A 26,406-nucleotide genomic window follows, 5' to 3' on the forward strand; every position below is an offset into this window, starting at 1 on the left:
GAACACGGCTCAACAAATGTGGCTTGTGTTCCTCTATGAAATGCTACTACCATCAGAGACCCTGTTTTTAAGCTTGTGTGTGCATTGGTAGGTGTGTAGCTCAGGAAGCGTGGTGTGCTGGGTGAATGGAGCCCTAGACAGGAGGTGAAACAGGAGGGGGTTGAGGACTTGGTTGCAGTGCTGAGCTTTCAGCCGTGGAAGTCACTTGAGATGACTTGACCTGGTCTGGCAGCTTGGTGCTGCCCAAAGGGGAAGGTCTAATCCCTTTCCTTTCCCCACGCCGGGAGTGACAACGCACTGGGCTGTTGGATATAGGTCTGACAGGTGCATTTCTGTGGATCTTGCTGTTAAAGATTATGATGGAGCTGGTGAAGCCAGGAGCTTAAGCGATATGAGTGCGGTGTGTCAGCCAGAAGCTTTGTTTGGTAGAGAGGAACAAGCTCTGGGTGTTGCAGGAGACGTTGGAACAGCTGGGCTAGCGTGGTGGCTGTATTCCATATCTCTCTTAAAAATCAGTGCCTCTTTGAGAAGAGTCTGAGAAGTCATTAATCTTGTGATGTAGTGCCTTCAGATACTCTCAGGTTTGGCAGGGTGTGCCTCCCTGGGTGTTCTGGATAGCCTGGCTGTGCAGAAAGAGCTGGTACATATTAAGAGGACAAGGAAGAACTTAACCAGTAAAGGTTGGATTTGCCAAGTCCTCTTCAAAAATGCCACGAAGTCTTGGGCCTCTGGCATGAAAGAAAAAAGGCTGAGGTGTCTCCCTGTGGGTAAAAGCTTTTTGTTGTTTACTGCTGGAAAAAAAATGCAACCTGTCTGAACCATGCTTGTTTCCATCCAAGTTAGACAAGCTGTCTGCCTCGGCTCTAATGGGAGTGCCTGGCTGTGTGGGTCCAGACAGACTGCAAGCTGCTTTTTGGAAGAGCTTAATAAAGCTAGAGTTGCCCTTGAAGCTGGAATAGTGCTGGATTTAGGGGAGCAGCTCTGCCCTCGGGGAGCTGGGTGTCACCTCAGGAGATGTGTCTTGCAGGACCTGCCTGGGGCTGGTGCTTGATTACAATGGGGAAACCAGTGCCACTGCATCTTCAGCTGGCTTTGTTCATGGAAAACACTAAGGGATCTTTGTGCACAGGGGGAGATTGGGTTTGGGAGGAGGTAGCTCTAGGGTGTCTTAAAATAGCTTTGGAAATCATCGTTGAGCTATGTGGACACAAATCCAAGTCACCCCATGCTAGACTCCTCTATTCTCTGTGCTGTAAATTGTATGTGATTATCTCAGAGTGGTATTGGGTTTGGGGTGTGCCGAGGCTTTCCAGGGACACTGTGAATTCCCTGCTTCCTCAGTGGGACTAAAGGGACAGATAACCTGAGCAGTGATCTGGAGAACTTGTTCTTGAGTGGCCTGCTGAAAATAATGATCCTTGGAGAGCTTCTGCTGAAGATGTGCAGGTATTAACCCACCACCCTTTAGCTGCACAGCTTAGCACAGCAGCCAAGCAGGGAGGTGGTACATTGGGCACCTCTACGGATTTCCCTGAGTAGCTCTGATGTGGAAAGACAGCTCTGGGATCTTCTCCCGCAGCTGGCTCCCTGGCTGCTGGCAGCATCAGTCCACCGGCCTCTGTGCCTGGTACATGCCTGGATGAACAGCTGGGCAAAGGCTGGGTTGCAGCATCCTTAGTGGTTTCTGACTGCAGAGTGGTCTCTTGCTGCATGGCTCTTGCGAGCCACCTTTTCTCTAAGGACTTGTAAAGGAGCTGGTGCCACTTTGCACCCTTTGATTTTATGGGAAGAGAAGGAGGAGATTACTTTGTGCCCCCAGTGCTACATGCAGTCTGTGTCCTGAGAAGGAAACAAAAGACCTGAAGGTGCATAACCTGCAAACATGCATTCTTAATGCAGCGATTTTGGCTCCTTGGGCTGGTGAAAATGAATAACGACACATCCCAGAGAACATGCTAAAACAAACCAGACCTTGTTTCCTACTGCTAGAATCCTCCCCACATCCTTTATCTGACAGTCTAGACTAAAGCCTGTTGGGCAGTTTATGTCTATGCCAAATCAATGCAAAGGGTATTTCCCTGTGAAACAGTCCTCTCGGCAGCCAGCCATAACTATGTGATTGCAGGTCTGGATGTTTCACCTCACCTCTTTCAGTATGCAAAGAATGGGAATAATCTTCTGAAAGCTGGAACTAAGGTGGTTGTGCTGGAGGATGGGCCTCCAGCTTGGCTGGGCACGGGGGAGCTTAGACATTCCCATGGCTGCTGCTTCCTTCCCTTCCCCAGCTCCGAAGTCTTTGGGCTTGGAGTGGTCAGTGTTACCAAATGCTTGTTTTGTGCATTGCGTCGAGGCTCAGCAGTCTCCTGATCACCTTAATCAAGAGTTGTGTGGCTTTTGTAGTCTGTGCAAGAGTAAAGCCTTGTGTCAAATGCTCTTGAGCTTTGAGATAAGCAGGTTACCTGCTTTTAGATGCTGTGACATGAGTGTGCTTTTCCAGTGTAGCTCAGGACAGATCTTTGCAGGCTTTGTGTTGATGCGGATGCTGTTTGCAGCCATACAACTTTGACTGTCCTGCCTGATAACATCAGTCTTATGGTCCTCATTCTCAAAGCTTTATATCCTTGATGGTGGTGGCATCTTCTTCCCATAAACCTCATTCTTGTGTTCACCTATGCTGCAAACTCTTTTAAGGTGAATCCACCACCTTGGCTGTCTGTGGAAGATGCCAAAAGGCTGCGCGCTCCGTTTTTAGGCCAAAAACTTCCTGGATGCTTTCCTCGGTGTATGTGGAACCAAAGCTATAGGCTTTACTGGGGTCTTAGGTGGCCTACAACTGGGAAGAGACCTCAAATGGAAAACACCAGTATGCCAGAGCTTAGCCTTATCTGTGGCTGCCTGACCTCCCTGTGGTGGCCATCCACCTTCTGGGCCTGGAGTGTTGATCTCTTCTGCATGGGTGGCCTTTCACATCTGCTTCCAAGGCTTGAAGAGGCAGCTGGGCTGGGAAATGTGGTCTTCCCCCCCTAAAATCATCCCTGCAGCTGGTGGGATCCTGGGAGCACCAGGGAGCAGGATGGCATGCGTGGTCTCCGGGGGTGGTTGTACCGAAGCGTTGACTGATGCTGCAGGAGTCATCTATGTGGATGAAGGACCGTGAGTAACAACACTGCTCTGGCCAGGCTCACTGGGAAGGCCCATGGATCACAAACCTGCGTGGTGCTCGTGGGAGCCGGGATGATGCCGGTGCTGAACGCGTGGAGGAGGAGCAGAGGCTTTTTGGGGAGGGACGCACCCAGCTCTGCCTAGGAGTGACCTGCGTGGGGCTGGGAGCTCAGGGGGTTCAGTTCCTTCGTCACCGTTTAATACACTAATTAAAATGGCTGCATTACTCCTGACTGCTTCCACAACCACGTTCGCTACATGGCTGCATGATTGGCTGGATTGGCACAACCAAGAGAGGCACAGAAATGGTGGGAACTGGGAGAGACCTCCTGGAGCTGTTTTGGATGCTGGAAAACCTCGAGTCTTTGGGGGTGGACGTATGGCAACCTCGTCTTTAGGGATTTGTTTGCATGAAGCTCCAATTTCAGCCAGACTGTAGAAGCTGGACTTAAGAGAGGACGCTGCAGGTTTGGCTTTGGACAGGAAAAAAGCTTAGAGGTGTGAAGCAAATCTTTAAACTCAGAAAGAAGGAGAGTGTTTAAATTGTTTAGTTCTGATACCTTGGATGGAAATGTGTCAGGCTAATTGGGGATCACTCCTCTGCACCTTGCTTGTAAATAGGGTACTAGATCTAAAGGTTGACTTCTTGGCATAAATAAATGTTTATCTTGCAAGCAGCTGATGTTGTTAATATTGAGTAGAAAGGGGCTTAACACATGAACTGAAGTAATCTAATGTTCTGTGTTAAGGGCAGTATGTGCAGCTAAAAACTGGGGAAATAGGGAAAGGACAACAGGGTAAGTGAGCTTCCTTTTTCCTCCTCACCTTGCTTTTCTGGACTCACCTGTGTGTAACTGGTACCCCTCTGGGAAAGGGGAGGACATTGCATCCCGAGGAATCAGCTGGAGCCAGGGAGGCTGGTTAGCTCATGTTTCCCTTTCCCAGCCAGCAATGCAAAATACAGTCCCATGAATTAAATGAATGGGCTTGCCTGTGACCAGGCAGCTCCAGCGCTTTCTCACATTAAAACTCCACTTGGTTTCTGCACTCTGGCACCTTTTTGATGTCTGAATTTTGGCAGGACCCCCTGGAAACTGTGGAAAAACAGTAACTTTCCCTCCAAAGCATGCTCCTGGTGCTGATAAGGGTGCAAATAAACTGGTCTTACCACCTTTTTCCCCTGCAGATACCAGTAAAGGCTAAAGATGAAAGGCTTAGCTGCTACTGACACTGTGCCCTTGGAGACCCTCCTCTGGCTGGCTGTTTCTAGGTGCTCCTGGTACCAGCAGAAGTCTGTTTCCCACCCCTAAGACCCCTCAGTGTCAACGTGCATCAGAGGGGGAGAGGCAGCGAGGATGTGCTGGGCCTGGATCACCCGGGCAAGAAGGTATTGGTTTCTCCTCTCTTGTCCACAGGTCTTAAATTTAGCTTAGTCTACCCAGTCCTGCAGACACAAATTCCTGACATCAGGAAGGGAGGCAGCATGAGATTAAATCAAGCCCATGAGCTCTTATTTCATGAGATCCTGAGCTGCTCATACTGCAACGCAGAACAGCCTGAGCTAAAGCCTAGCTTAGGAAGTACTGCTTTTAGAGGAGAAGGATTTAGCTGGAGGCTGTATTGATGCCCTCCCCTCCCTCTTGTCGAGGGAGCTGCTTGCTCCGAGGATCCTCCACAAACTGCTAAGCTGAGTCAGGGTGAGCCTCCGGCCTCTTGTTCCAGATGCATCAGCTCAGCCTGGCTCGGCTGCACACCCGGAGATGAAAGCTGAGGGTGGAGGGCTGAGCCGGGCCGTAGGAATCTCTTCGGGAGGAGGAACAAGGCTCTGCTAAAAATAGCTGGGGAAAATTCCTTTCTTCTTGCCTTAGAGGAAAATCCTGTCAGGGAGGCTGGAGCCCAGCTTAGCTGGCAAGGCGGTCTGAAACGTGAAAACATGGAGCTGAGCCTTGTTTTGGAAGTGGATTTTGTGCAACGGTTGCCTTTAGCCTTGAGTTGCTGCGTTGTTTGGTTTGTTTTTTTTTAAGACTGACTTGGGCACCAGCTCACTGTTTTTAGGAAAATTGTGTTTCAACATTAGTTAGCACATTATTAAATCTTGTTTGAAGGAGCGGCTTTGAAGTCAAATACAGTGTTTCTGGCTGAAATATGGATTTTTTTTTTATTTATTTCACTCTGATACTGTCACTGTCAGCCTCACATCAGCCTGCTGGGAGCAGGGGAGGAGTGAGAGGTCCCGAAGCTAGCAGGGACCCCTTGCTCCTGATGACCCTGTCTCTAATTCAACCCAGTGGAGATGAAGCCAGGTTTTGTGGAGCTGTGTGAGGACCTGGAGCGGCTGTCCCACTGGAAAACTGCTGGGCAGAGTGGTAGGATCACCTCCAGAGGCTTCCCTACAAGCTGGTCAAAATGATGTCTGAGAAGATCCACGTTCTGGCTGGGTCTGAGGAAAGTGGTCGGGGTTAGAAGGGAGATAGATGACTAACATGGTGCAAACAAAGCTGGAGAACTGCCTACAGGGTGGGGTGAGGAGGGACAGTGACCTCAACCAAAACCCTTCCTTTATGCCCTGGTGAGCACAAAGCTATTTTTACCTGGTGCTAAAACGCGAGAGTTGCATGTTGTCTGTTCTGCAGGCAAGGCTGCAAGAGGACTGTAGCCTCCTTGTTGAAGGAATTGAGCTTTAACCCTCATCTCCTGACCCCCAGCACATCGGGTTGTGGTCTCAGATGTTCAGCTCCTCAGGGAGAGGAGGGAACACCGCTACAACTGCCCTTTCTGGTGGTCAGCTTGCAGTAACATCTTGCACTGGAGAAGCCATGTGGAACTGAGATGCAATCCCATTCAAAGATAAGCATTGCTGGCTCTGCCAGTCCTAGGAACAGAGTTGTCTAAGCAGCCTCTTCAGCAAGACGTAGGAAGAGATGCAGGTCCCCAGGTGATCCTTTGCATCCCACTTGCTTAGATGTTTCTGGGGCTTTGGTATCTGATTCAGGCACAGGCAGATCTTGCCTGTGAGGAGGCTGAAGTCTGCAGCAGCAATGGAGACTTTGCTGCCTGGATGACCCTCCTGAAGAGGGAACGTGCTCTGCTTACTCTGGAAATCATCGGAGGAACTTTCCATATGCTGTTTCTCACTCCACGTGCAAAGCTGTGGCTAAGCACCTGGGCTGATGCAGACAAATTTTGAAACACTGTTCTGGCCAGCCTGCTGCTGATGGGGAGGCCATGGATGGGCTTTGAAGGCCTTTTACTCCAGGGGCTGCGGATGGGCTACGAAGGTCTCTTACTCCAACAGCCTCATCCTGGCAGGTGTCGGCGAAGCTCTGTGCGGTGAGACAAAACTGAGGACACTTTGCAGTGCCCGTGCGCCGTGTTTGGGTGCAGGCGTTGCAGATCTGGCTTCAGTGTCCTCCCAGTGCCAAGGGAGAAGGGTCTGTAGCTGTGACCTTGCAGAGGGACAGGAGCTAGCGGAGGTCAGGAGGATGGGTGGCATCCAGCTCTGCAGTGGCTGCCCTCCTGCTCGCAGCCTTGGCAGCCTGCCTGCAGCTTTGGTCTTGATTAGTTTTTGACTCTGTGCCTGACACCATTATTCCAGAGCCCCCCTCTTAAATCCTTGCTGTAGCGTTTTGCTAAAGCTGATAAAAAGCTGAAGCTGTTCTTAGCTCTTGGCTTCAAAAAGGAATCCCTTGAATATTGGTTTGATTTAACATTTTAGCATCCAGATATCTTTGTGGGGAGGAGAGCAGCTCTTCTGCAGAGATGTCAGCGTGCCAAATTCAGTGTTGAACCTGGAGCTGCCCTGTCTGGAGTTTCTCAAACCAAATGCTGACACACCCTCATCTTGCTGTGCCTCCTGTGTGAATAAGTCCCCAGTGCCAGTTTGCCACTTTATCAAATGCTTCCCGTTGACAAAAATGGGAGGAAAGCGGAATAAAAGGGATTTGGGAAGGTGTTGCCAGCTGGTGTGCTGCGGTGTTGATGTTCTGATCCCAGCAGCAGGGTGAGGAAGAAGCAGCAAGGGGCATGTAATGGGACCATGTCCTATGGGTGGTTTTCAGTCCAGATCCCACATGGAGCTTTGAGGGAGTTCCCAAGCCTGCTCTGTGGCTCCTGTGGAGTTGCTGACCTCTCCGTGTGCAGGGGTGGGGACTGAATGATGAATTTGGGACGGTGGGGACCTTCCCATCTTACTCAAAGCTGTTTTCATACCGAGCATGCCAGCACTAAATAGTGTTCCTCAATGAAACTGCCTCTGCAAAATTAAATGTGGAGAGGGTCCTGCTCCTTAGGCAGCACTGAAGTAACCTGGCATCCCTGCTCTGCAGCTGTGGCTGTCGGCAGTGGGCTGGGTGCTGCTGCTAGTCAAACAACTGGGAAGCTGCTTGGCTTTGCGTGCATTGCTGAGCCGCTTGCAAAGCGTGGATTTTGGCATGTGCTTAGATGTTTGTGTTGTAGAAGACAGTTGAGGGTGGCCTCCTGAGTGGCTCAGTCCTCTGCGTAGCAAGGGCAGGAGCAATCTCCTCCTTGACCATTCCCCTACAAGTTCAAATACGTAGGTGGCTTCTTTGGGGAAGAGCTTGAGTGCTGGCTGAATCAAAATAAACCCAATTACAGGAACAGGATGATCTAGAACAGGTCACATCTACCTGAATACCTGTAGCTGCTCCTGGTACTTGGTTGAGTTCTCTTCCTCTGTTCTGGTCCAGGACCGGAGAAGATCTTGGTGGGCACCAAGGTGAGTGTGAGCCAGGAACATGTTGCTCATGGCAGGGATGGCTACCAGGCTGCCTGGGAGCGGGAGGTGATCCCCTGGAGCACTGGGCTCCCAATACAAGAAATGGGAATATACTGGAGTGAGTTCAGCAAGCGGTGAAGGGCCTGGAGCATCTCTTGTATGAAGAAAGGCTGAGAGAGCTGGGACTGTTCAGCGTGGAGCGGAGGAGGCTTGTGGGGGTTTTATTAATGTAGATAAACCCCTCACAGGGGGAGAAACGAAAAGAAGGAAGATCTGGGCTCTTCCCAGTGTCAGGGCAAGAGGCAATGGGCACAAACTGAAACACAGACTTGTATTCAAGCATAATAAACTTTCTTTAGTGTGAGGATTGTCAAACACTGGGCAGGCTGCTCCAGAGGCCACAGGTTTTCCATCCTTGGAGATGCTCAAAGCCTGACTGGATGTGGTCCTGACCCCCTGCTTCCCACTGGTACTCCTGGCCAAGCTTCACTGCCCCTAAACGTGTGGTGCTGCTACAGACCTGGCTGTTAAGGATGGAGGGATGGGGATATCTAGCAGTTATGGGCCGTTGGAAGGTCTGCAGCCTGTTTCTGAGGCAGCAGGGCATTTACTGGGATTTAAAATGGGTTTTAAGTGGCTGCTGCTGTAATCCCAGCACTGCCAGGTCAGGAGGAGAGCTGGCGTTTCATTGTCTGAGCGACTTTGTGTTGTGCTGAAGGGCTGGAGAGAGCCCCCAAGTAATTCACCACCTGGATGGGAACCTGCCTCGGTCAGGCCAGAGCAAAACATGGCTGTTACGGCTTTCTTCTGCCAACAGGCTGAGAAATAGGAAGTAATTTGGAAATAAACCTCCGCTCGGCATCAGGATGTACCTGTGGCAGTTTGCAGCTTTGTGTTTGGAGCTTGTGTTTATGCTGAGGTGGTGAGAAGGAACGGCAAATGTGAAGGTTGGTGTAAAACCAGGCTATTTTCTGCTTTCTGCGTGGGTTTCTCGGGGGCTGAGCCCTGAACCAGCCCCTTGTCCCGCTTGTGTTGCAGCGCTTCTCTGTGGGGCAAAGAAATATAAATAATAAACCCTTCTTGTGGTGGGGCTGTGGACTTGCAGCTTTACCTTAAGGTTACCAATTATGTACTCATCACATGTCTGGCTTTCCCAGGTCATAATTCACACACGCTCTCGTCACCCTCGGCTCACGGAGCACAGTGGCCAGTGCTGTGGAGCCTGGCCCAGGCTTAAGCTGTGCCCAGGCAAAGCCAAACCCACAGAGCCCGTGTTTCTGTGGCATTGCCATGCTGGAGGCTGCTTGGAGTTTATTTCTTAACAACCGAGTCTTCTCTAAACATGCTGAACTTGTTTTTTCTTGCTTGGTTTCACATTTTGTTATTACAGGCACCTCCCATGACTTCTTGTCCTTCCACGCACGCCACTGTCGTCCTTTTCTTCATTTCCTCCGCTGGCAGTAAGCTGACCCAGAGTCCCTTTGGGCTTGGTTAATTATTTCACCCGCTGCTGTATCACGTGCTCCCTTTGTGCAGATACTTCCTCTGCTGAGCCCAGCCTTCGCATCGTCGGTACGCTCAAGGTTGGCTTTCTGATCCGCTCGGGGACGTAGCCTGGTCCTGGAGCGCTGCTGGCAGCTCTCTAGGAGAGTGCTCTGGCTTTACCCTAAGCGAGCATGCCCTGCGTCCCTTTAGGAACAGGATAAGTGGATTTGGGATGCAGGCTGTCCCTCGGGACATGCACCATTGCTGGCCAGCAGCAGCACTGGGGGGCTGTTCAGAGTTTGGGCTCCCTTAATCTCCATGCAGACGTGCTGGGGGAGAATTAGCCTTACAAATTTGCATTTGAGATAATCCACTCGAGGGGATTAAGAAGCTGTTTCTGCTGCTAAGGAGAGGGATGCTCTTTCTCCTTTGTGTTCAGCTCAAAGGGTTGAATGTATTTAAATGGGCTGGCCAAGACATCATTGATTTTTGACTGGATACAAGCAGCCGGGCCCCCAGTAAAAGCAGTCCAAACTCCAGTGCCGGTGGCCAACAAGCACTACACTAGAACCAGCTTCGTTCCCTGTAATGAGCAGCCCCTGTGATGTGGAGTTGCTCAGCCTCATGGAAGTGGGTTGACATCTTAATGTGAGCCCTGTCCTCCTGTGTGCACTCATGGTCCTAGAGATGTGTTTTCCAGCATCTTCTGTAGCTTCTGAAGCATGGCAGAAGTTCCTGGCCTGCTCCGTGGTCTGGGATTGAGGCGATTGGGATTTAATTCCTGGCTTTGCCACCACCCCTGGTACATGGTGAAGGAAGAAGGGCTGCCAGATGGTCTTCAGCAGCAAATCCCCTCCCAGCAATTTTCCAACCCCCCCTGGTGCTCCAGCCAGAGTAATAACAATATAGATGAAGGGTAAACCCTCCCTTTTCCCCAAAATGGCTCTCTTGGGATTTCTGAAGCCAATTGGGAGCTGGGGACAGGATGTGCTGCTGGCTAGGGGTTGCAGGGAGAATGGGATGGGTGAGGAAACCCTGATGAAGTGGGTGCTGATGATGATCCAGGGGACCCCAATTTTTTTCCCAGCAGCAAGGGGAAGGTGCACATCATCGGTCATCTTACCTCTAATGGGACTGGGGACTGCTGTGCTTATGCCACAAGAGCCCCGGTCTTGCCATCTGAGGGCGGGGGCTGCTTATTTGGGGCACCAAATAAAGTGGTTTTTGAAGTCTCTGTGTCATGAGATACTGGGGGACTGTGGAGAGCTGCACGCGCTTTACTGGGGTATTAATGAGGTTGCATACTCTGTTGATTTAACTCCTCATGCCCCCAGTCATCTTGAGAGCTTTTGAGGGGAGGAGGGCAGAGAGCCTCCTGCTTGAACAGTGTCTTGAAGGTTTGTTGATGGGTCAGGCTATCTTCCCTGAGATTAGTACTGGCTTAATGACCTCCCCTGGCCTGTCCTGCACCCAGGGCTCTCTGCAGAGCAGGACAGCACCAGGTTCTGCTGCTGCGAGCAGTGCCAGCCCTTGCAGGGAGCTGCCTCTGCCATCTCAGCCTCGTACCTCACTGGTGGCTGTTCCCCAGCGACTGAGAGGTGAATAGTTGCAGACAAGTCCTAATGTAGCTGGTATATGTTTTATTGGCCTCAGACAGGAGAAACGGCATCAGAGGGATGAACACCCTGACACAGATGCAAGCTTGGGATGTTGAGGGGTTCTCCGGACTGTGCCGTGTCTCTCTCTCCTGGCAGCTCCTGGCTGTGTCCAACCCAGGCTGGGGGGCTTAGCCCCAGGCTAAGTCTGGTCTCCTGGGCTTTTTCCTGAAGGTTTGTCCTATTTCCATTGAATTTGCAGCCCCTGGAGCAGCAGCAGCAGGTGGCTTGGCCAAGGGGACCTCTTCCACCTGGGCCACCAAATCCGAGGAAGGGCTGGCCGTGGCCAGGAGTGTCCCCGGAGCCTGGTGGCAGCCAGTCCCTGGCACTTGCCAGAGCTGCGTGCCTTGGCAGGTTTTTGGGGGGTGCTGGTGGGGCACGTTCCACCCGTGTTCCTTGTTCCTCGTTCAAATGTATGTGAATGTACATCGGATGAGCTGGGTCTTCCCTAAAAAATACGACCAAAGCCATCTGCTCTTCTTTATTGAGCCCCCTCCCTTGCCTCGTGGCATGCCTTTCCCTGTCAGTCTGGCCTGGTGGGCTAAAGCCAGCTGTGAGATGCTCTTTCTCAGTTAGTCAAGTCTTAAATGCCTCACTAAGTAGATGAAATGACTGTTTCCCTCCTGAATTTTGGAGCCATTGACAGCAGGAGGCCCTGAGGAGTGACGACGTTGGCCCGTCCTCTGCTGGGAGCTGCAGCTCTCCATGAAATGCCCAGTTCTGGCTGGCACAAGGTGTTCACGTATCCCTTCCCTGCCTCTTCTCCTGACTTCAAGATGTAAATGCTTTTTGAGAAGCAAACCGTGTGGGAATGAGCTCCTGGCAGCTCTTGCCTGCGCTGTGCTGCCAGTGCCTGGCTGATTCCCCGGCGTGGGGACGGACCCATCCTTTCCAAACAAGCTGTGTTGTTTTGGCTGAGCTCCATTCCCCATCCCAGTGGTTTTTACAGTGGATTCCCAAGCTGTTCTGCTGCAGGAGATGTCTCCAGACTGGAGAGACCCGCAGGGAGGTGGCCTGGGAAATCACCTTTAGGGATTGCAATAGTGGGCAAGGAGGGGATTGGGGGGGAAGAAAACAAGTTTTTATTTTATGAGTTTTAAAGAGAAATGGGATCCTGCTCTCCCCAGATCTACTAACTAGGCAGCGTGCCAGAGGGGTTCACTTGTATCCCAAGGTGGGAATCTGCTCGGTGCAAGTGCCAAGGGGCTGAGGGTGGCTGGCAGCCCGGCAGGTCTTCGGGTGCCTCTTCTCCAACTGACTTTCTTGCATCTGCTCAATGGGTGGGTTTCATTGGGGAAATTACCACCTTTGCCTTTTTAATTTGATTCTCCATCTGTGAAATTAGCAACTTGTTTTCGTTAATCCTCTGAGCCTGACTCTTGGGCTCACGTTTGAGCCCAGCAAGGCTCACTTGAACACTTTGCACTCTCCCAGAGTGCCTCCTGGGAGGCCTTGGCTCAGGCAGGGAGCTCTTAACCTCGTTTCCAAGCTTTGCTTTTCAAATGCAAAACTTAAGGACTCGAAATATGGGCCCTGAAAAAGCTTTACAGCCCTTGGTCTCCATAGATGCTGGAGAACAAAATAGCTCTGAAACTCGGAGGAGAAACCAGGGTTAAAAAGTCCTGTGGGCTGGGGATGTCTCCATCCTGGGTGCAGCTGGGTGCGAGTCCAGGCTTTAGCAACAAAGGCTGCTGGGGAGTTTCCAGGGCTTTAGGGGTGCAGGAGTTGGGATGGCATGGCTGGGAGCTGGGAATGGGATCGAGCTTTGCAAAATGGGCTTCTGCGCCTCATCTCGCCTTGCACCCGGCCCTGTTGCTGCCAAACCTTGCTGGTTCTTGATCAACAACTTTATTTTGTTGCTGTTGCTGTGTGTAACAGAAGGAAACTGTGGTTATTGCACTTCCTGGCCACGAGCCGGCAGGCGAATGAAAGCTCACGGGTTTGCCAGCCCTTCGGCACGGGCCGTGAGATTCGGAAGCCCCCGAGACGAGGATAGCAGCTTCTCTCCCCCCGGGAGGTGCTTTCGGTGAGCCACCAAAGGCTCTGCACCGGCACGGTTTGGTTCTGCTCTCTGTAGCTGGGTACTTCGATGGAGAACGAGGTAGGTGCTGGTTTTATATCGGCTCCCAGAAATGCAGAAGCTGTTGTTCCACATTGCGTCACACCGGGTTGACGCCTCTGCTTTGGACACCCTCCTTCAAGGAGAGCCTGTGGCTCTCCCACGGGTCTCGGGGGTGCAGGATGGTGGGGAATGATGGTCCCGTTGCAGCATCATCCCAGCAATACGGAGGCTGCCTGCATCCCCGAGGGAAAAGCGAGGGTTTCTTCTGGTTTGCTATGTACAGATTGGGCCAGATCCGGCAGCCTTGGCACAGAGAGGTGAACTGAGCTGGAGCCACTGGCCTCCGGCTGGTGAAGGGGGAAGCATCTGGGGGACTGTTGTGGTACAGCCCTGACCCCGGCGGCAGATTTCTGCACCTCTCTGCTTTTGATTCCTAAAAGATGGTGGAACGAGAACTTTACGTACCAGCAGCTAAGGTTTGAGGTCAGACACCCTGGTAGTTGGGGCGGCAGAGCCGAAGTCGAGCCCCATGCTCCAGTCTTGGCAAACAGACCTGTTGCTTTCAGGATTTTCTTCTTTCTGGAGCCTGGGACAGTCCCAGCCCCTCGGCAGGAGCCAGCTGGTTTGCACAGTGCAGGGTGATGCTCCATTTCGGGAGCCCAGCTGAAGGGAAGGATGCTGTCTCTAAAATCTGCAGTGCTTGGTGGTGCTGGTCCTGCTGCTGTAAAGGCAGAGCTGTTTCACGGGGCCAGCATTGTGTAGCTGTGTTTTCTGTCCCTTTTGTCCTATAAACTCTCTCTATTTTTATCTCCCTGGTCCAAGGGATGTTTTTCAGGGCCGGGCTGTCCCCAACGTCCTTGTGGTGCCTGGCTCGCTCTGGGAGCTTCTAAATACTATCCAACCAGGAGCTTTTCCATCCCACTTTCCCATCCTGGTATGACAGTTTCAAATTCTTTTGGTCTGGCTTTGATCTCTCTTGTTCCTGTGGATCTTTCATGCTCGTCTGCGTTTAGACAAGCAATGAGAGAGGCTGAAGCTGGCCTGATGGGAGCAGGTCCCACGCATGCATCTGAACACGGTGCATCAGCTGCTGTGCGGGGAGGGACACTGCTGGGAGTAGGTGACGTGGTGATGGCACTCCCCCACCAAATATGTCCTATGGCAAGGCTCAAGCAGTTTAGGTTAAGGGTCTGCGGCAGTTCTTCTTGACGGTGTTTTCCAAGGCAAGGTCCTGTGGTGGACGGCAGCAAGAGATGAACTGAATTTGCCGGAGGCTGCTGCTCTTTGAGCTTGCAAAGTACTCCACACTTTTCTGAGCAGGAACAGTCGGTTTATATTTAATTAATTTGCCTTTCGAAGTATCTTTTCTGCCTCTGCAGATAGTACAATCCTTTTTCTTGCCCATGAAAATCAGGAAAGCCAAAGTGTGGTTGCCCTGAGGGGTGGGAAGCAGAGAGCATCACTGCCATGGGACAGGGCAGCCGGAGCCGAGCTGCATGGCCAGGCAGCCAGTGAGGCCACCAAGGAGCTCTGCCTTTCCCCTCTGGACTGGCATTTAACATAGCTGTGAATCCCGAGCATTGGATCTCCCCACTTCAAAACATCCATTTGAGCTGCTAAACTTGGAATTGGAGACGTTTGTGCACGATCCCGGTCATTTAGCCATCAGGCAGGCTGGTGTGGAGCTTGGTGAAGATCTACCACAGGTCGGCTCTGCTATGACGGCCCCTGGGTGCGCAGCATTCCTGGGCTGTCCACCCGTGCCGTGGTAGACGGACGGTGGTGATGCTCCCTCTATAGCTGGGAGCCCGTGCGTGCACGCTGCCGCCGGCCGGACTCGTGTTGGCTCCGATATTTTTCCAAACCCAGCACTCAATGGTTTGGGAACCACAAAGACCTATTTTTCGCAGGGGAGGCCGTCGTCTGGGTCGTGTACTCGCGTTTGTGGGTCTCCCCGGAGACCTCAGACCAGTTTGCAGCATCTCTGCCTTTTCCTTTTGCAATCCTTCATTGAATTGCTCAGGGCAAATGCTTGGCTGAAATACAAAATTGCACCGAGGCGAGGAGGAAGCTTGCCCGTTTTGCGTGTGGCCATGGCTTGCTCACTGTTACAGCTCTTAATCTGAATATATATTTGTATTTGTTCTTAACTAAATGGTTGGACATCATGACTTTGGGGGAAAAATCCTGTTTTGGTAAAAGGGTGCTTATCAGCACTTGTGTTCTTGCAACAAGTTGCGGAAAGGGGTTTTCAGTGAAAGATCACGTACTTGTGGATTCGTAGCTCTAAAACCAGCCTGTCCGTGGTTGGGGCTGGTAAAACCAGGCTGTGAGTATAGATGTACGGGCTGGAGGAGCACTGGGTGCTGCTGGTTCCACCCCCCATTTCAGTGCAGAAACTCCCTCTCTTGCCCTTAACCCCAATGCCCTGGCATTTCCCTTTCTCTCCGCAGCCTGGAATAGTGTCTCCTTTCAAACGAGTCTTCCTGAAGGGCGAAAAAGGTCGGGATAAAAAAGCCCAGGAGAAGGTTACAGAGAGACGGCCTCTGCATACAGTGGTAGTGTCCCTGCCTGACCGCGTCGAACCAGATGTGCTGCTGAATGACTACATCGAGAAAGAAGTGAAGGTAGTATCTGCCTGGCTGGGGCTGGGGCTTGTATATAGTATGTATAGTATATATAGCATTAAGATAACTTAAAGGCATGAGAGATCTTCCATACACAGGTGCATTTAGCAGCTTCTAAATAGGGCTTGGGGCACCAGCCCTATGCTCTATGTTGATCGTGTCTTTCTTGCAGTAGCTGGCATGTTCAGGGGCGTGTTTAGCGTGTATGTGCAGTGGTAACGGTTTGATTCTTCTTTTCCAGTATTTAGGTCAACTCACATCCATCCCAGGGTACCTGAATCCCTCCAGCCGCACAGAAATCTTGCATTTGATCGATAATGCAAAGGTGAGCACTCAGCCTGTTGAATGACCTGCTCTGCGTAGTCTATCTAACATGCAGCATGGAGAAAAAAAAAAAAAAAAAAAAAGGCTTGAAGGGTTTCCTTGGGGCTGGGTCCTGGTCTAAGTGATATCCTCCATCCTAGTGTTACAAACATGGGAGGGAAGCCTGTTACCAGGGTGTTACCAAAGGGGAAACAGTTCAGCAAATCAATGTAAATAAGTTTATTTTAGAGAGCACACCAGCTCCCGGGGCAGCTGACCCAAGAACATGATGCTGTCATCAGTCTCTCTGCCTACAACATCAAGCTGGTGTGGCGGGATGGAGAAGATCTCATCCTCAGGGTCCCCATCCACGACATCGCGTCTGTTTCCTACATCCGAGATGACTCCTCTCACTTGGTTGTGCTGAAAACAGGTAGGTTGTGGCCAGCACGGGCAGGCTGTAGCCTTGTGTGTTGGGGTTGCCGTGTGTTTTGGGGTTGTGGGGCAGAGCCCCACAGCAGCCAGCATTGCCCTTGTTTAGGACGGCAGCCGGCCTGACCAGAAACAGGACAAGGCAATGCTGGGTGAGAACAGACCAAAACGATCGGTGTCCTTCACAGAATCATAGAATGATGGAATGGTTTGGGTTGGAAGGGACCTTTAAAGGTCATCTAGTCCAACCCCCCTGCCATGAGCAGGGACATCTTCAACTACATCAGGTTGCTCAGAGCCCCGTCCAACCTGGCCTTGAATGTTTCCAGGGATGGGGCATCTGCCACCTCTCTGGGCAACCTGTGCCAGGGTTTCACCACCCTCAGTGGAAACAATTTTTTCCTTTTATCTAAGCTCCTGCCTTGAGTTGTTCCAGTCCATCCTTTTCTAGTGGGGGTGGAGGAAGGACTGGGGGTACGCGTGTCTCCTGAGGGTGCTGTGACTTGCAGAAGGGCGAGCACGTTGGGGGAGATGAAGGATGTTGGAGCTGGGCTGGGTTGTATCTGGAGATGAAGTGCAAGCTCACGTACAGCTTAGAAATTCCTCCTGTAGCCTGTCCTCCAGCAACTGCCAGAGGTGTGTGTCGGACCTGCCCCGCTCTTCACAACCCTTGTGCTGGTTGCTGGGAGGATTTCATCGTGATGCTGCATGTCTAAATGCCCGTGTGGAATAACCGGGATGATAGCCATCACTTCTGACACACCTCACTTCTTGTAATACCTGAGGAGGGCCTTGAATCCATCCCCAGCAGCTCTGCATGTGTCAGACCTGCCTGTTTTTGGGCTGGAGTGTTTGGGGAACACTGAGCTACTTAGAAGATGTAATGACAGAGACTTATCGGATTATAAACCCCGTGACAGTAAAGGACAGTCTATAGAATAAATGAGTAAGTGACTTAGAAGGCTGTAATTCTGCTAGTGGATTTCTGAGGCTGGCTAAGCCATGGAAATGAAGCTGGTGATTTACAGAGTTGTCAGAAACTAGCTCTAAATTTTAGGCTTTTCGTTCAAAGACTTTGGCCTTGTGCAGTGTTCAGGTGGAGTTCCCGGGCTCCCAAGATCTCCCTCTTCCAGGGCATTTTCTCCCACCTGTGGGATCCTCTGCTCTCCTGCTTTGGGGGCTTTGCTGTCCCCACAGGCAGCCTGCTCGGATGACAGCTCACTGTGCGAGGACTCCTTGCTGTTCTCTCCCTGCCTCGACCTTTCCATTATGACTTCTCTCTTTCTCAGCTCAGGACCCCGGGATCTCCCCAAGCCAGAGTCTCTGTGCCGAGAGCTCCAAAGCGCTTACTTCGGGCTCGCTGTCTGAGAGTGGGGTGGTTCCCGTTGAAGCTTGTTGCTTGGTGGTCCTGGCTACGGAGAACAAAGTAAGACTCAAAACACTCGATTACAACTCTGTCCCACGTTGGGGTTGCCTGCAGAGTGACTGTCTCATTGCAGTGCCACAGGGACTGGGATTGCTGGGAGGTTTTCTGGCTCTTAGACCATGGTGGCCTCATCCTGCTCTCACCAAGTGTACCCTCTGTTATGTGACCAGATGCTTACCTGGCCATACGTTGTGTGACACACATAGGCCTGGTTTTAAGACTGCAGGGTGTGGGTTGGGCTTTGCTGGTACACAAGGTGCTACCTGGAGGAGGAAACCTGGTCCCTGCTCCAGGCCCAGGACCTAGTTCGGACACGAGAGGGTATGAGAAGATGGTTTTCCCTTGGTGGTGGTGCCTGCTGCCCAGGTCTTTCTCCAGCAGCAGGAAATCTGTGAAGACAACTGAATCTCTCCCACAATAGGATTTTGCTAACTGGGGCATTTTCCTGATGCTGACCTGGAAATTTGTTTCATCTAGTATCTGGATCCAGAGATTCTGATCTCAGCCTGTGTGCTCCTACTTCTACAGCAGGAACCCTTTGCCTTCAGGGTGGAGTTTTGCTTGCCTTGTTTTTGGCTCTAACGCTCTCTGGGGTGCCTGCACCTATTTGGGATGTAGGTTATGTAGCCAAAATCCCAGAGAGCTGAACTGAGGAGTAGGACAGAGCATCAACACAAAATCTGGGTGCTAATTAATAGCTGTGAGTTGACGATGGAGCATCCGCTCTCCTATTGCCTGGTCTGACCAGTTGAAAAGGGCTGGGATGCTTCTGTGGCAGTATGAAAGGGTGATGAGGGGTGATTTGTCTCAGGAGTTTGTCTCCTCTAGCACCGAGGAAAACCCTGCAGGACAGCAGGAGGTAGCTAACGAGGTACAAGGTTTGTCACCTCCAGCCCTGGAGACCCTGTGGGTCAAGCAGTGTCCAGGATCTTGGATGAGTGGGTTCCCTGTCCTCGCTGGGAGGACGACACACTTAAAAATACAGCACACCGATGTCCCACATGGGATACCCAACGTAGGGAGCCAAAGAGAAAGGCCACCACAGTATCTTCTGCCTCACACCAGCCCTTCTTTGCTCCCTCCCTAGGTGACTGCCGAGGAGCTGTGCTCGCTTCTCAGCCAAGTCTTCCAGATTGTTTACACTGAGTCCACGATAGACTTCTTGGACAGAGCAATATTTGATGGGGCGTCCACGCCGACACGGCACATGTCCTTACACAGCGGTAAGTCCGTGCTCTCCCCATTTGCTTGTTTCTTACCGGACCTGTCTAAGGGTCTCTCCCCATCTTCACCAATATCCATCACATCTCTTCTGCCACCCTCTGAGGACAGAGCCAGCCTGGTGGCTTCCCTCCTGCAGGGTATTGAAAAAAACCCCTCCTCTGCTTTAATTGTGTGCGAGTTGGATGGGCACGAGGGCTGTCTCCTGCCTGCAGATGTTTCCCCAGCTGGGCTACGGGACATCAGCCACCGTCCTTGTCCCCCATACCCTTTGCCTCTCTATTCATGTTGGACGGAGGCACTTAATAAAACAATCCCTTTGCGGTTCTGCATCTCTGCTGAGTCTGTATCCAGTCCTGACACAGCACAATCTTGGCCCCAGCCCCGCCTGCCTCTCATCTTCCAGCTCTGAAAGCCGAGTTGGAAATCAGTGTGTTTGTGTAGGTCATGGGCTGGGAAAAACACTGAATTTCTGCCTCTCAAAGTCCACGTCTTGAATGTTTTCCTTGCAGATGACTCTTCTACAAAAGTGGATGTTAAGGAATCTTACGAAACGGAAGCAAGCACTTTGTAAGTTAAACGTGGTACACTGAGCTCGCTCGGCACTCGGGCTTATTAGTGCAGCCTCGCTGCCGGGTTTAAAGCTCCCAGAGCAGGAACTGCTGTGGTCTGCACATTGAAAAGCTTCTGCTCAGTCTGGCTGAAACATTGGGCGATGTTTTTACTGTCCGTGTGCGGTGCCATGGTCCCTGCCTCCGCAGCATCCGTGGCTGGATTGTTCTGCTGCTGCAGGTTTCCAGAGACGGTCACGTACACAATGTATGTGCAGTCCCACGCGTCAGCAAAGTGGGGACATGATGCTTGCCCAGCTGCTTTGCCTTGGTGAAGTCCAGCTGGAGTTGGGAGAAAAGGTTTTCCCCAAACCCTTTTATTTTGGAAACTTTTTCCCTCCTGAATCGGTGGCTGCTGAAAACATTGATGACGTTTGTGGGCTGAAAACATTGATGGCGTTTGTGGGCTGAAAACCTGACATGCAAATCAGTTGTTTAAAACTGACTGATGCTATTTGAAAGTTTCACATTTAATGCCACAATAAGGTAGTTGGATACTTTTACCCACACTGTTGCAAAACAAGAAAGCAGTTGGAGGGGATATTTGCCCATGTAGGGCTTCATTTTCAGCAGGTCACCAAACCAATGTAGTTAAAGTACTCTGTGCTGGGTGGGAGCCTTCAGATGCCCACGTGCCTCTCCACTCTTCCAGGCTCTCCTGTGCTGCGGCAGCCAGCGATGGTGATGCAGGAGGTGCCCGAGTTGCTCTGGAGGACTCACAATCTTTTTCCATTTCAGTTCCTTTCCAGAAACCTTGGATGCAGGTGACAACTCCCCCTCTTCCTTCTCCACACAACAGTCTCCACACATTAAGACAGTCAGTGAGAGCGAGCTGAGCACTACGGCGACAGAGCTGCTCCAGGACTATATGATGACGGTAGGGTGTCCTTGGCTTGCAGGGCAGGGTGGAGGGATTTTCTTCCCTTTAGGGTACTCTTGGAATTTGGGTTCATTGCCTCGGCGTGTAGAATGTGAGCCCACGCTGGTGTAGGAACATCTCATCCTCCTCCTTTTCATACAGATTGTGCTTGGAGGCCTCATGGGACCTGAACGTGGGCTCACATGCTTCTGCAGCGCATCCCCACCCCCTTGTCCCCTCTCACCATGTAAAGGCATGTCACACCATCCGCAGCACGCCAGGTCCATCACTTTGCGTGTCACGGTCCCTGTGTACGCTCACAGCTTGTCCCTGTTTGAAAGCTGCCAGCTCAGTAGTGGGTTGCAGCAGCCTGTCCTGCTTTTCCATCAGGATGAGCTGGTTCATTACCGCAGCTCTTGTCAAATAGCAATAAATCTGGTAAATGCTGTTCCCAGACTTCCCATCATCTCTTCCTAAAAAAATCAGTGATGTTTGTGGTGTGCTTCTCTTCCGCAGCTCCGAACAAAACTCTCTTCCCAAGAGATCCAGCAGTTCGCAATGCTCCTGCACGAGTATCGCAATGGGGCTTCGATCCATGAATTCTGCATCAACTTGAAGCAGCTCTACGGGGACAGCAGAAAGTTTCTGCTCTTAGGTGAGTGTCAACTGCCAGGGATTCATCGTGGAGGGTGAGACCTGGCGTCGGTCCTCTCCCAAGCCCTCGTGATGTGTCTGGTACCGATCGCTGATGCACGGACCTTCGATGTGGGCGGTCCGATGGGATGTGAAGGGGTAGAGGGGTGGGTGTGGATGGCACAAAGATTCCTTGGGGTGTCACCAAGCAGGGAGCAACATCTCAGTCCATCCCTCCTTGGAGATACTTGTTTCCTGAGGGCACCTGGGTCCATCTAACTCAGGCCCCTGGTCTCAGAGGCTTGAGTCACCCTTCCAGATGCTGACCTCTCCTTCTGACTGCAGAGGGAGCCTGGGTACCTCCTCCAGACCGAACACCAGGCATTTCTGTGCCTGCTGGTAGCAAGAAAGAGGGTTCTGGTCCTTGGCCAGCCTAGCGGTGCCTGACACCAGGTGATTCTGGTGTTGGATGTGCCGTTCATCCAGGCGTACTGAACCTGCATTCCTTGGAGAGGAATTTCACAGTCCTGGGGGGAAGGTGTGCACCCTAGCAGGGGAGCAGGACCCTTTCATTCCCCTTTGTTAAAAGGAGGCTGAGAGCCTCCGGGGCTCTTGCAAGTCCTTCCTGCTCAAACTCTCTACTTTGATTTTGGCTTTAATAAGCTGAAAGAGCATCAGTAACAAGAGCCCATGGCTTGGGGCAGGAGAACGTGGGCCTGACCTGATGTCTGCACTGGCCCTGGGGCAGGCAGGTTCTCAGCTGGGCACTCAGCCAGCGCTGGCGGGGCTTTCAAACAGCGCAGGGACCAAAACAGAGATGCCTGTTGTCGCTGAAAAGCGATGCCTTGGGTTTTCACCCTCTTATAAAAGCAGATCTGCTGAAAGCACTGGGGGTTGCTCACCGGAGTCAGCGTGCCGCGGGGAGCGGGGCAGCTCTCAGCGAGTTCTCGCGCCAGCCGGCTTCTCTTTTCTTTGTCCTGGGGATCCAGCAGCGCAGCCGGGTGCCTCCGCCAGCACAAAGGCATTTTCTTTCAGTGGTGCGCACGCAACTGACTTGCTTTTAACATCGCCTGTACCAAAGCTGGCACAAAGGCAAGGTCGCTGTGCTGGGAGGCTGACTTTATATTGGCTTCATGTCACCAAAAAGCAAATCCAACTTGCTTTTCCCAGCCTGGGTGGTCACAGCGGTGCCATATTCTCCCAGGACAGAGCTGGGCTGAGCTCTGGCTGCTCCCCACAGGTTTGACTGAGGAGGTTGATGTGAGATAGAGAGGTGAGGAGCAGAAAAAGCTTCTGCCCAGGCTCAGACTATGCTGGAAGCCTCCCGTAAAGGTTTTTCTTTCAAGTTTTTGAGTGTCCAGAGTTTTCTTCCAAGCAGTTTGGGTAGTGACCGTAGCCCTAAAGCTGTGACTGACTCTGGGAAGGGGGCTGGGGGGTATCTTGTTTTTGGCCAGCAAGGACACTCAGCATGGAGGGGGTAGGGAGAGGGACAATGCTCGGCAGGACAGCTGCTCTGTGATTGCAGCTGGAGCAGGATGGGGCCCATCAGGAAAAGCCATTTACGTAGCCTTAACTTAAACACTTGCTCTTGAGGACTCTCACCCTACTGCTAATTACAAAGAAAACAGAATTAGTTACTTAAAATCCCCAAAGGAGAAGTAGCAGCGTGCCTAACCTGTGTCCCAGTGACCCTCTCTGCTTCGCAGCGGGTGACAGCCACCCTGCCAGGGACACCAGCCCACAGTGGGATGCAGAGAGAGACAGGACAGATGTTCCTGCAGCCGCCCTGCCTGTGCTCCTTCGGGCGCAGGAGTTGTGGGCTGATGCCGTTAGACCAATAAGCTCAATAGAGCTGAGCAATATGTTTCAGTGGGGAATTAGCAGACGATCCTTTCGAGCTCGGAAAATCCTGCTTTAGCGGGATTTTGTGCTCGGTGGGCAGCGGCTGCAGTTCTCAGGGGTGTAAGTGTGAGATGTGGCCACAAAAGCTGGAGACTCCAGTGGTCCCTGTCCCCCTGAAATGGGCTCCTCTGCCAAGCCCTCTGCCATTTCAGGGAGCTGGGAATTGATATTACAGCCAGCCTCAGCAGCTGGGCTCTGCTGGATGGCTCAGAAGCCATGGGGAATTTCAGACAGCTGAGCAAATCCATGTGGAAATCTGTCCTGGATGTCTCCCCTGCACGCCTGTGCCGTACAAAACACACGATGATGCTGTTTCCTCCTCGGGTTTTCTTCCCTGATCCAGGTCTTCGCCCCTTCATCCCCGAGAAGGACAGTCAACACTTTGAGAACTTCCTTGAAACCATCGGGGTGAAGGATGGCCGAGGCATCATCACAGACAGTTTCGGGAGGTACAGACGGACACTGAGCACCACCTCCAATTCCACCACCAACGGCAATGGCGCTGCCGGCAGCTCAGATGACCAGTCCGTCCCTTCGGAGGAGGACGAGTGGGACCGAATGATCTCGCACATCAGCAACGACATTGAAGCCCTGGGGTGCAGCATGGACCGTGATTCCTCCTGAAAGCCAGCGAGGGGGGGAGGACAGCCCCGGCAGCTCCCCGCGCCGGGGCAGGGGCTCACTCTGGCACCTTCCCACCCTCTCGGAGAGACCCCTGCAGCAGTGCCTGTATCCTGACCGTCGTTCCTGAAGAGGTTTTTGGGGCTAGATCAGGATGTACTTACTCTCCCGTCCTCGTTAACGGCTCCAAGTGGCCCTTGGCAGGCAGCCAGCACCCTCTCACCGCGCCGGCACGCTGTGGTGGAGGATGCCGGGGCAGGAGCCCAGCCTGCGCCGTCCCTGGTTTGGTTTTGCCGGCGCAGCAGGGAGCGAGGCTGGGGAGACAAGTCGGCTACAACCCTCTGCCTGGTTTACAGTTTTGCACATGGTATCCCTGTTGTAACTGCTCTCCTCCTCCTCTTCTTCTTCCTCCCCCTGTTTTTTGAATGAAGTTTACCACAATGTGAATTATTTAAACCTATTGTCGATGTTGTCGAAACATTTCGGCTCCAGACCCACAGGAGAAGCTGCCGATGCCACCCGCGCCGCGAGCTTTGTGCTTGGGCTGCCGCAACCTGGCCTGCAAACGCTGCCGTACCCCCACCCCAGCCCCAGCTTTGCTCAGGAATAGCGGGGGGACCCCAGGGAGGTGGGGGGGGCCACACGGATGCCATTTTACCTGCCAGTGGGCTTGTGTGTGCCCATGGGCACAGGGCAGGCAGCTGCCGGCGCCTGCCAGGGCATCCCCTTCCTGCACGCCAGCCTGCCGAGCACAAGGACTTGCCCCATGCATCCCCCACCCCCGTGGTCTGGGGGACCCCTTGGTCCTCCTCTGCCACCCGTCCTGGGGTTTGGGGTGCCAGCAGGAGGGCATTGGGTGTCTGTTGGGGCTCCTCGGGGACTTTGCTGTCCCCCAGGGTCACCGCTGGGACAGGAGAGCTGATCCAGGACCCACTCTGGGAAGCTTGGGGGGTGGGGGGGGTGCTGCAGGGTGTGCTGTACATGTTGTATATATTTTTACATACAGTTATAAATACACACTTATTTTTTTAATCTCTATCCCCTGCCAGAGGAGCGCTCCTGTGCAGAGAGAGGTGCCGGCTGGGCCCCGCAGGGGACATGCTGTTTGCTGGGGCGGGGGGGTCACCTAAGAAGGATCAGGGCTTGGGGTGGGGGTCCCCAGTTATCTTAGAGCCACAACCAGGAGGAAGGATGGGGCTGGAGGAGGATTGGGGCAGCACCCCAGGGGTCAGATGGGGGCTCTGGCACCCATGGGTGGCTCTGGCAGCCACCCCGAGCTGGGGGGGGGGCTGGCTGCAGTGGGTGCTTTGCAGCCAGACACTGGCTCAGCAGGATTTTTTTGGGGGGACGGAGAATTGGCCTCCTCCTGCACATTCCTCTGCTCTTTGTCCCCAAAGCCTTCCCTGCAGCTCCCCACCTAACCCTTACCCATACCGGTATCCGTCCCAGGCAGGCAGCAGCCTTCATCCCTACCATCCTCCCCCTTCCTCCCCCTCCCTAGCCCCACTGCTCCAGCCATTTCTTACCTGCCCTTTCCCAGGATCGCAGGCGCCGGCCCTCGGTACGATCCTGCACAGATCCCGCGCTGCTTTAGGCTGGGGTCAGGGTGACCCCCTTCTGCTCCCCGGGGGGGGGGTCCCCATCACCCCAATCCCTCCTTCCCCTGGACTTTACGGGGTGAAAGCAGCCAAGTCACCGCGGTGTCCGGCTCCCTGGAGAGCCGGGGACAGGTACAGGATCCCTCCATCCTCCAACAGCCCTTTCCTTACAGTTTTGAGGCTGATTGATAAACTCCAGAGCAGGAGGAGGGGGGGGTCTCAAAGAGGGTCCCCCAGCCCCTGGAGGAAAGGGTTTGGCCAGGATACATCCATCCCGGAGAGCGTCTTCCCTAGAAACAAGCCTTGATGGAGAAGCTTGGGGTTTCCTCCTCCTGGCAGGTGTCTTTGCCATCAGCCAAGGGAAGGGGAGATGGGGGTCCCAGCTCCGTCCCCTGGGCACCAGCTCCAGGGCCTCGGGAGTTGGGGAAACCAAGATTTTTCCTCCTTCTTAAGCCCAGGAGGCAGCGGCACAGCACAGGGCTGGGAGTACTCAGAGCTGGGGGTAGTTTTAGTGCCTTTTTATGATTTACAGATTAAAAACAAATTGCACATGGGGATGTTCAAGTCCTTAAAGACTTAAGGAAATTTGGAAGAAAAAAAAAGCCCTATTTTTGACATGATTGTATACAGAGAGCTATAAAACAGAAGCCGTAACAGCTCACGGTGGTTGTTTTTTTTTTTTATACTTCAGTGGGAAACAGGACTTAATTCTGGAAATAACCCCGCGGGGTGTAGCGTTCTGGGAGCAAGTAGATGGCAGCAGCCGGGGGGGGGGGGTTCTGCCGCCTCCATTTCCCCATCGCCAGCCCTGGAGCGACCCTGACACTGGGGGACACGGCGTGGGGGGGCCGCGGCGGTCCCGGGGGAGGCTGTGTATGTATGCTTTCTGTACGGAGTATTTGTTACAGGTAAATATAATTCTGCACCCGACAGTGGTTTGTCTCGTTGCTAAAGCCCTCGCTCGCCTCCCTTGGGCTTGGGCAAAGCCCGGCTTTGTTAAGCACCTCCAAATTAGCGACACGGGACGGGGGCAAAGCCCTGGTGCCCGACTGCTTCGGGACCATCCTGGGACTC

At 52.7% G+C, this 26,406-nt stretch overlaps 1 protein-coding gene across 2 annotated transcripts in view; it reads left to right on the forward strand.

Moving 5' to 3' along the window:
- CCM2 (CCM2 scaffold protein) overlaps positions 1-26,257 on the forward strand; it is a 40,532-nt gene extending 14,275 nt beyond the window's left edge. Inside the window, exons 1-10 of one of the 2 annotated variants that reach the window (XM_075043471.1) lie at positions 12,961-13,138; positions 15,553-15,726; positions 15,968-16,051; positions 16,279-16,462; positions 17,751-17,887; positions 18,975-19,110; positions 19,621-19,678; positions 20,458-20,596; positions 21,095-21,233; positions 23,457-26,257. In XM_075043471.1, the coding sequence (XP_074899572.1) occupies positions 13,127-13,138; positions 15,553-15,726; positions 15,968-16,051; positions 16,279-16,462; positions 17,751-17,887; positions 18,975-19,110; positions 19,621-19,678; positions 20,458-20,596; positions 21,095-21,233; positions 23,457-23,737 (1,344 nt within the window). In that variant the 5' untranslated portion in view covers positions 12,961-13,126 and the 3' untranslated portion in view covers positions 23,738-26,257. Of the gene's footprint in view, positions 1-12,960; positions 13,139-15,552; positions 15,727-15,967; positions 16,052-16,278; positions 16,463-17,750; positions 17,888-18,974; positions 19,111-19,620; positions 19,679-20,457; positions 20,597-21,094; positions 21,234-23,456 lie in introns of those variants that run through there. The other variant, XM_075043462.1, reaches the window with a different exon arrangement.
- Positions 26,258-26,406: the final 149 nt, after the last annotated feature.

The sequence above is a fragment of the Buteo buteo genome, chromosome 2, assembly GCF_964188355.1.
Source record: "Buteo buteo chromosome 2, bButBut1.hap1.1, whole genome shotgun sequence".
In the NCBI taxonomy this organism is placed as follows: Eukaryota; Metazoa; Chordata; class Aves; order Accipitriformes; family Accipitridae; genus Buteo; species Buteo buteo.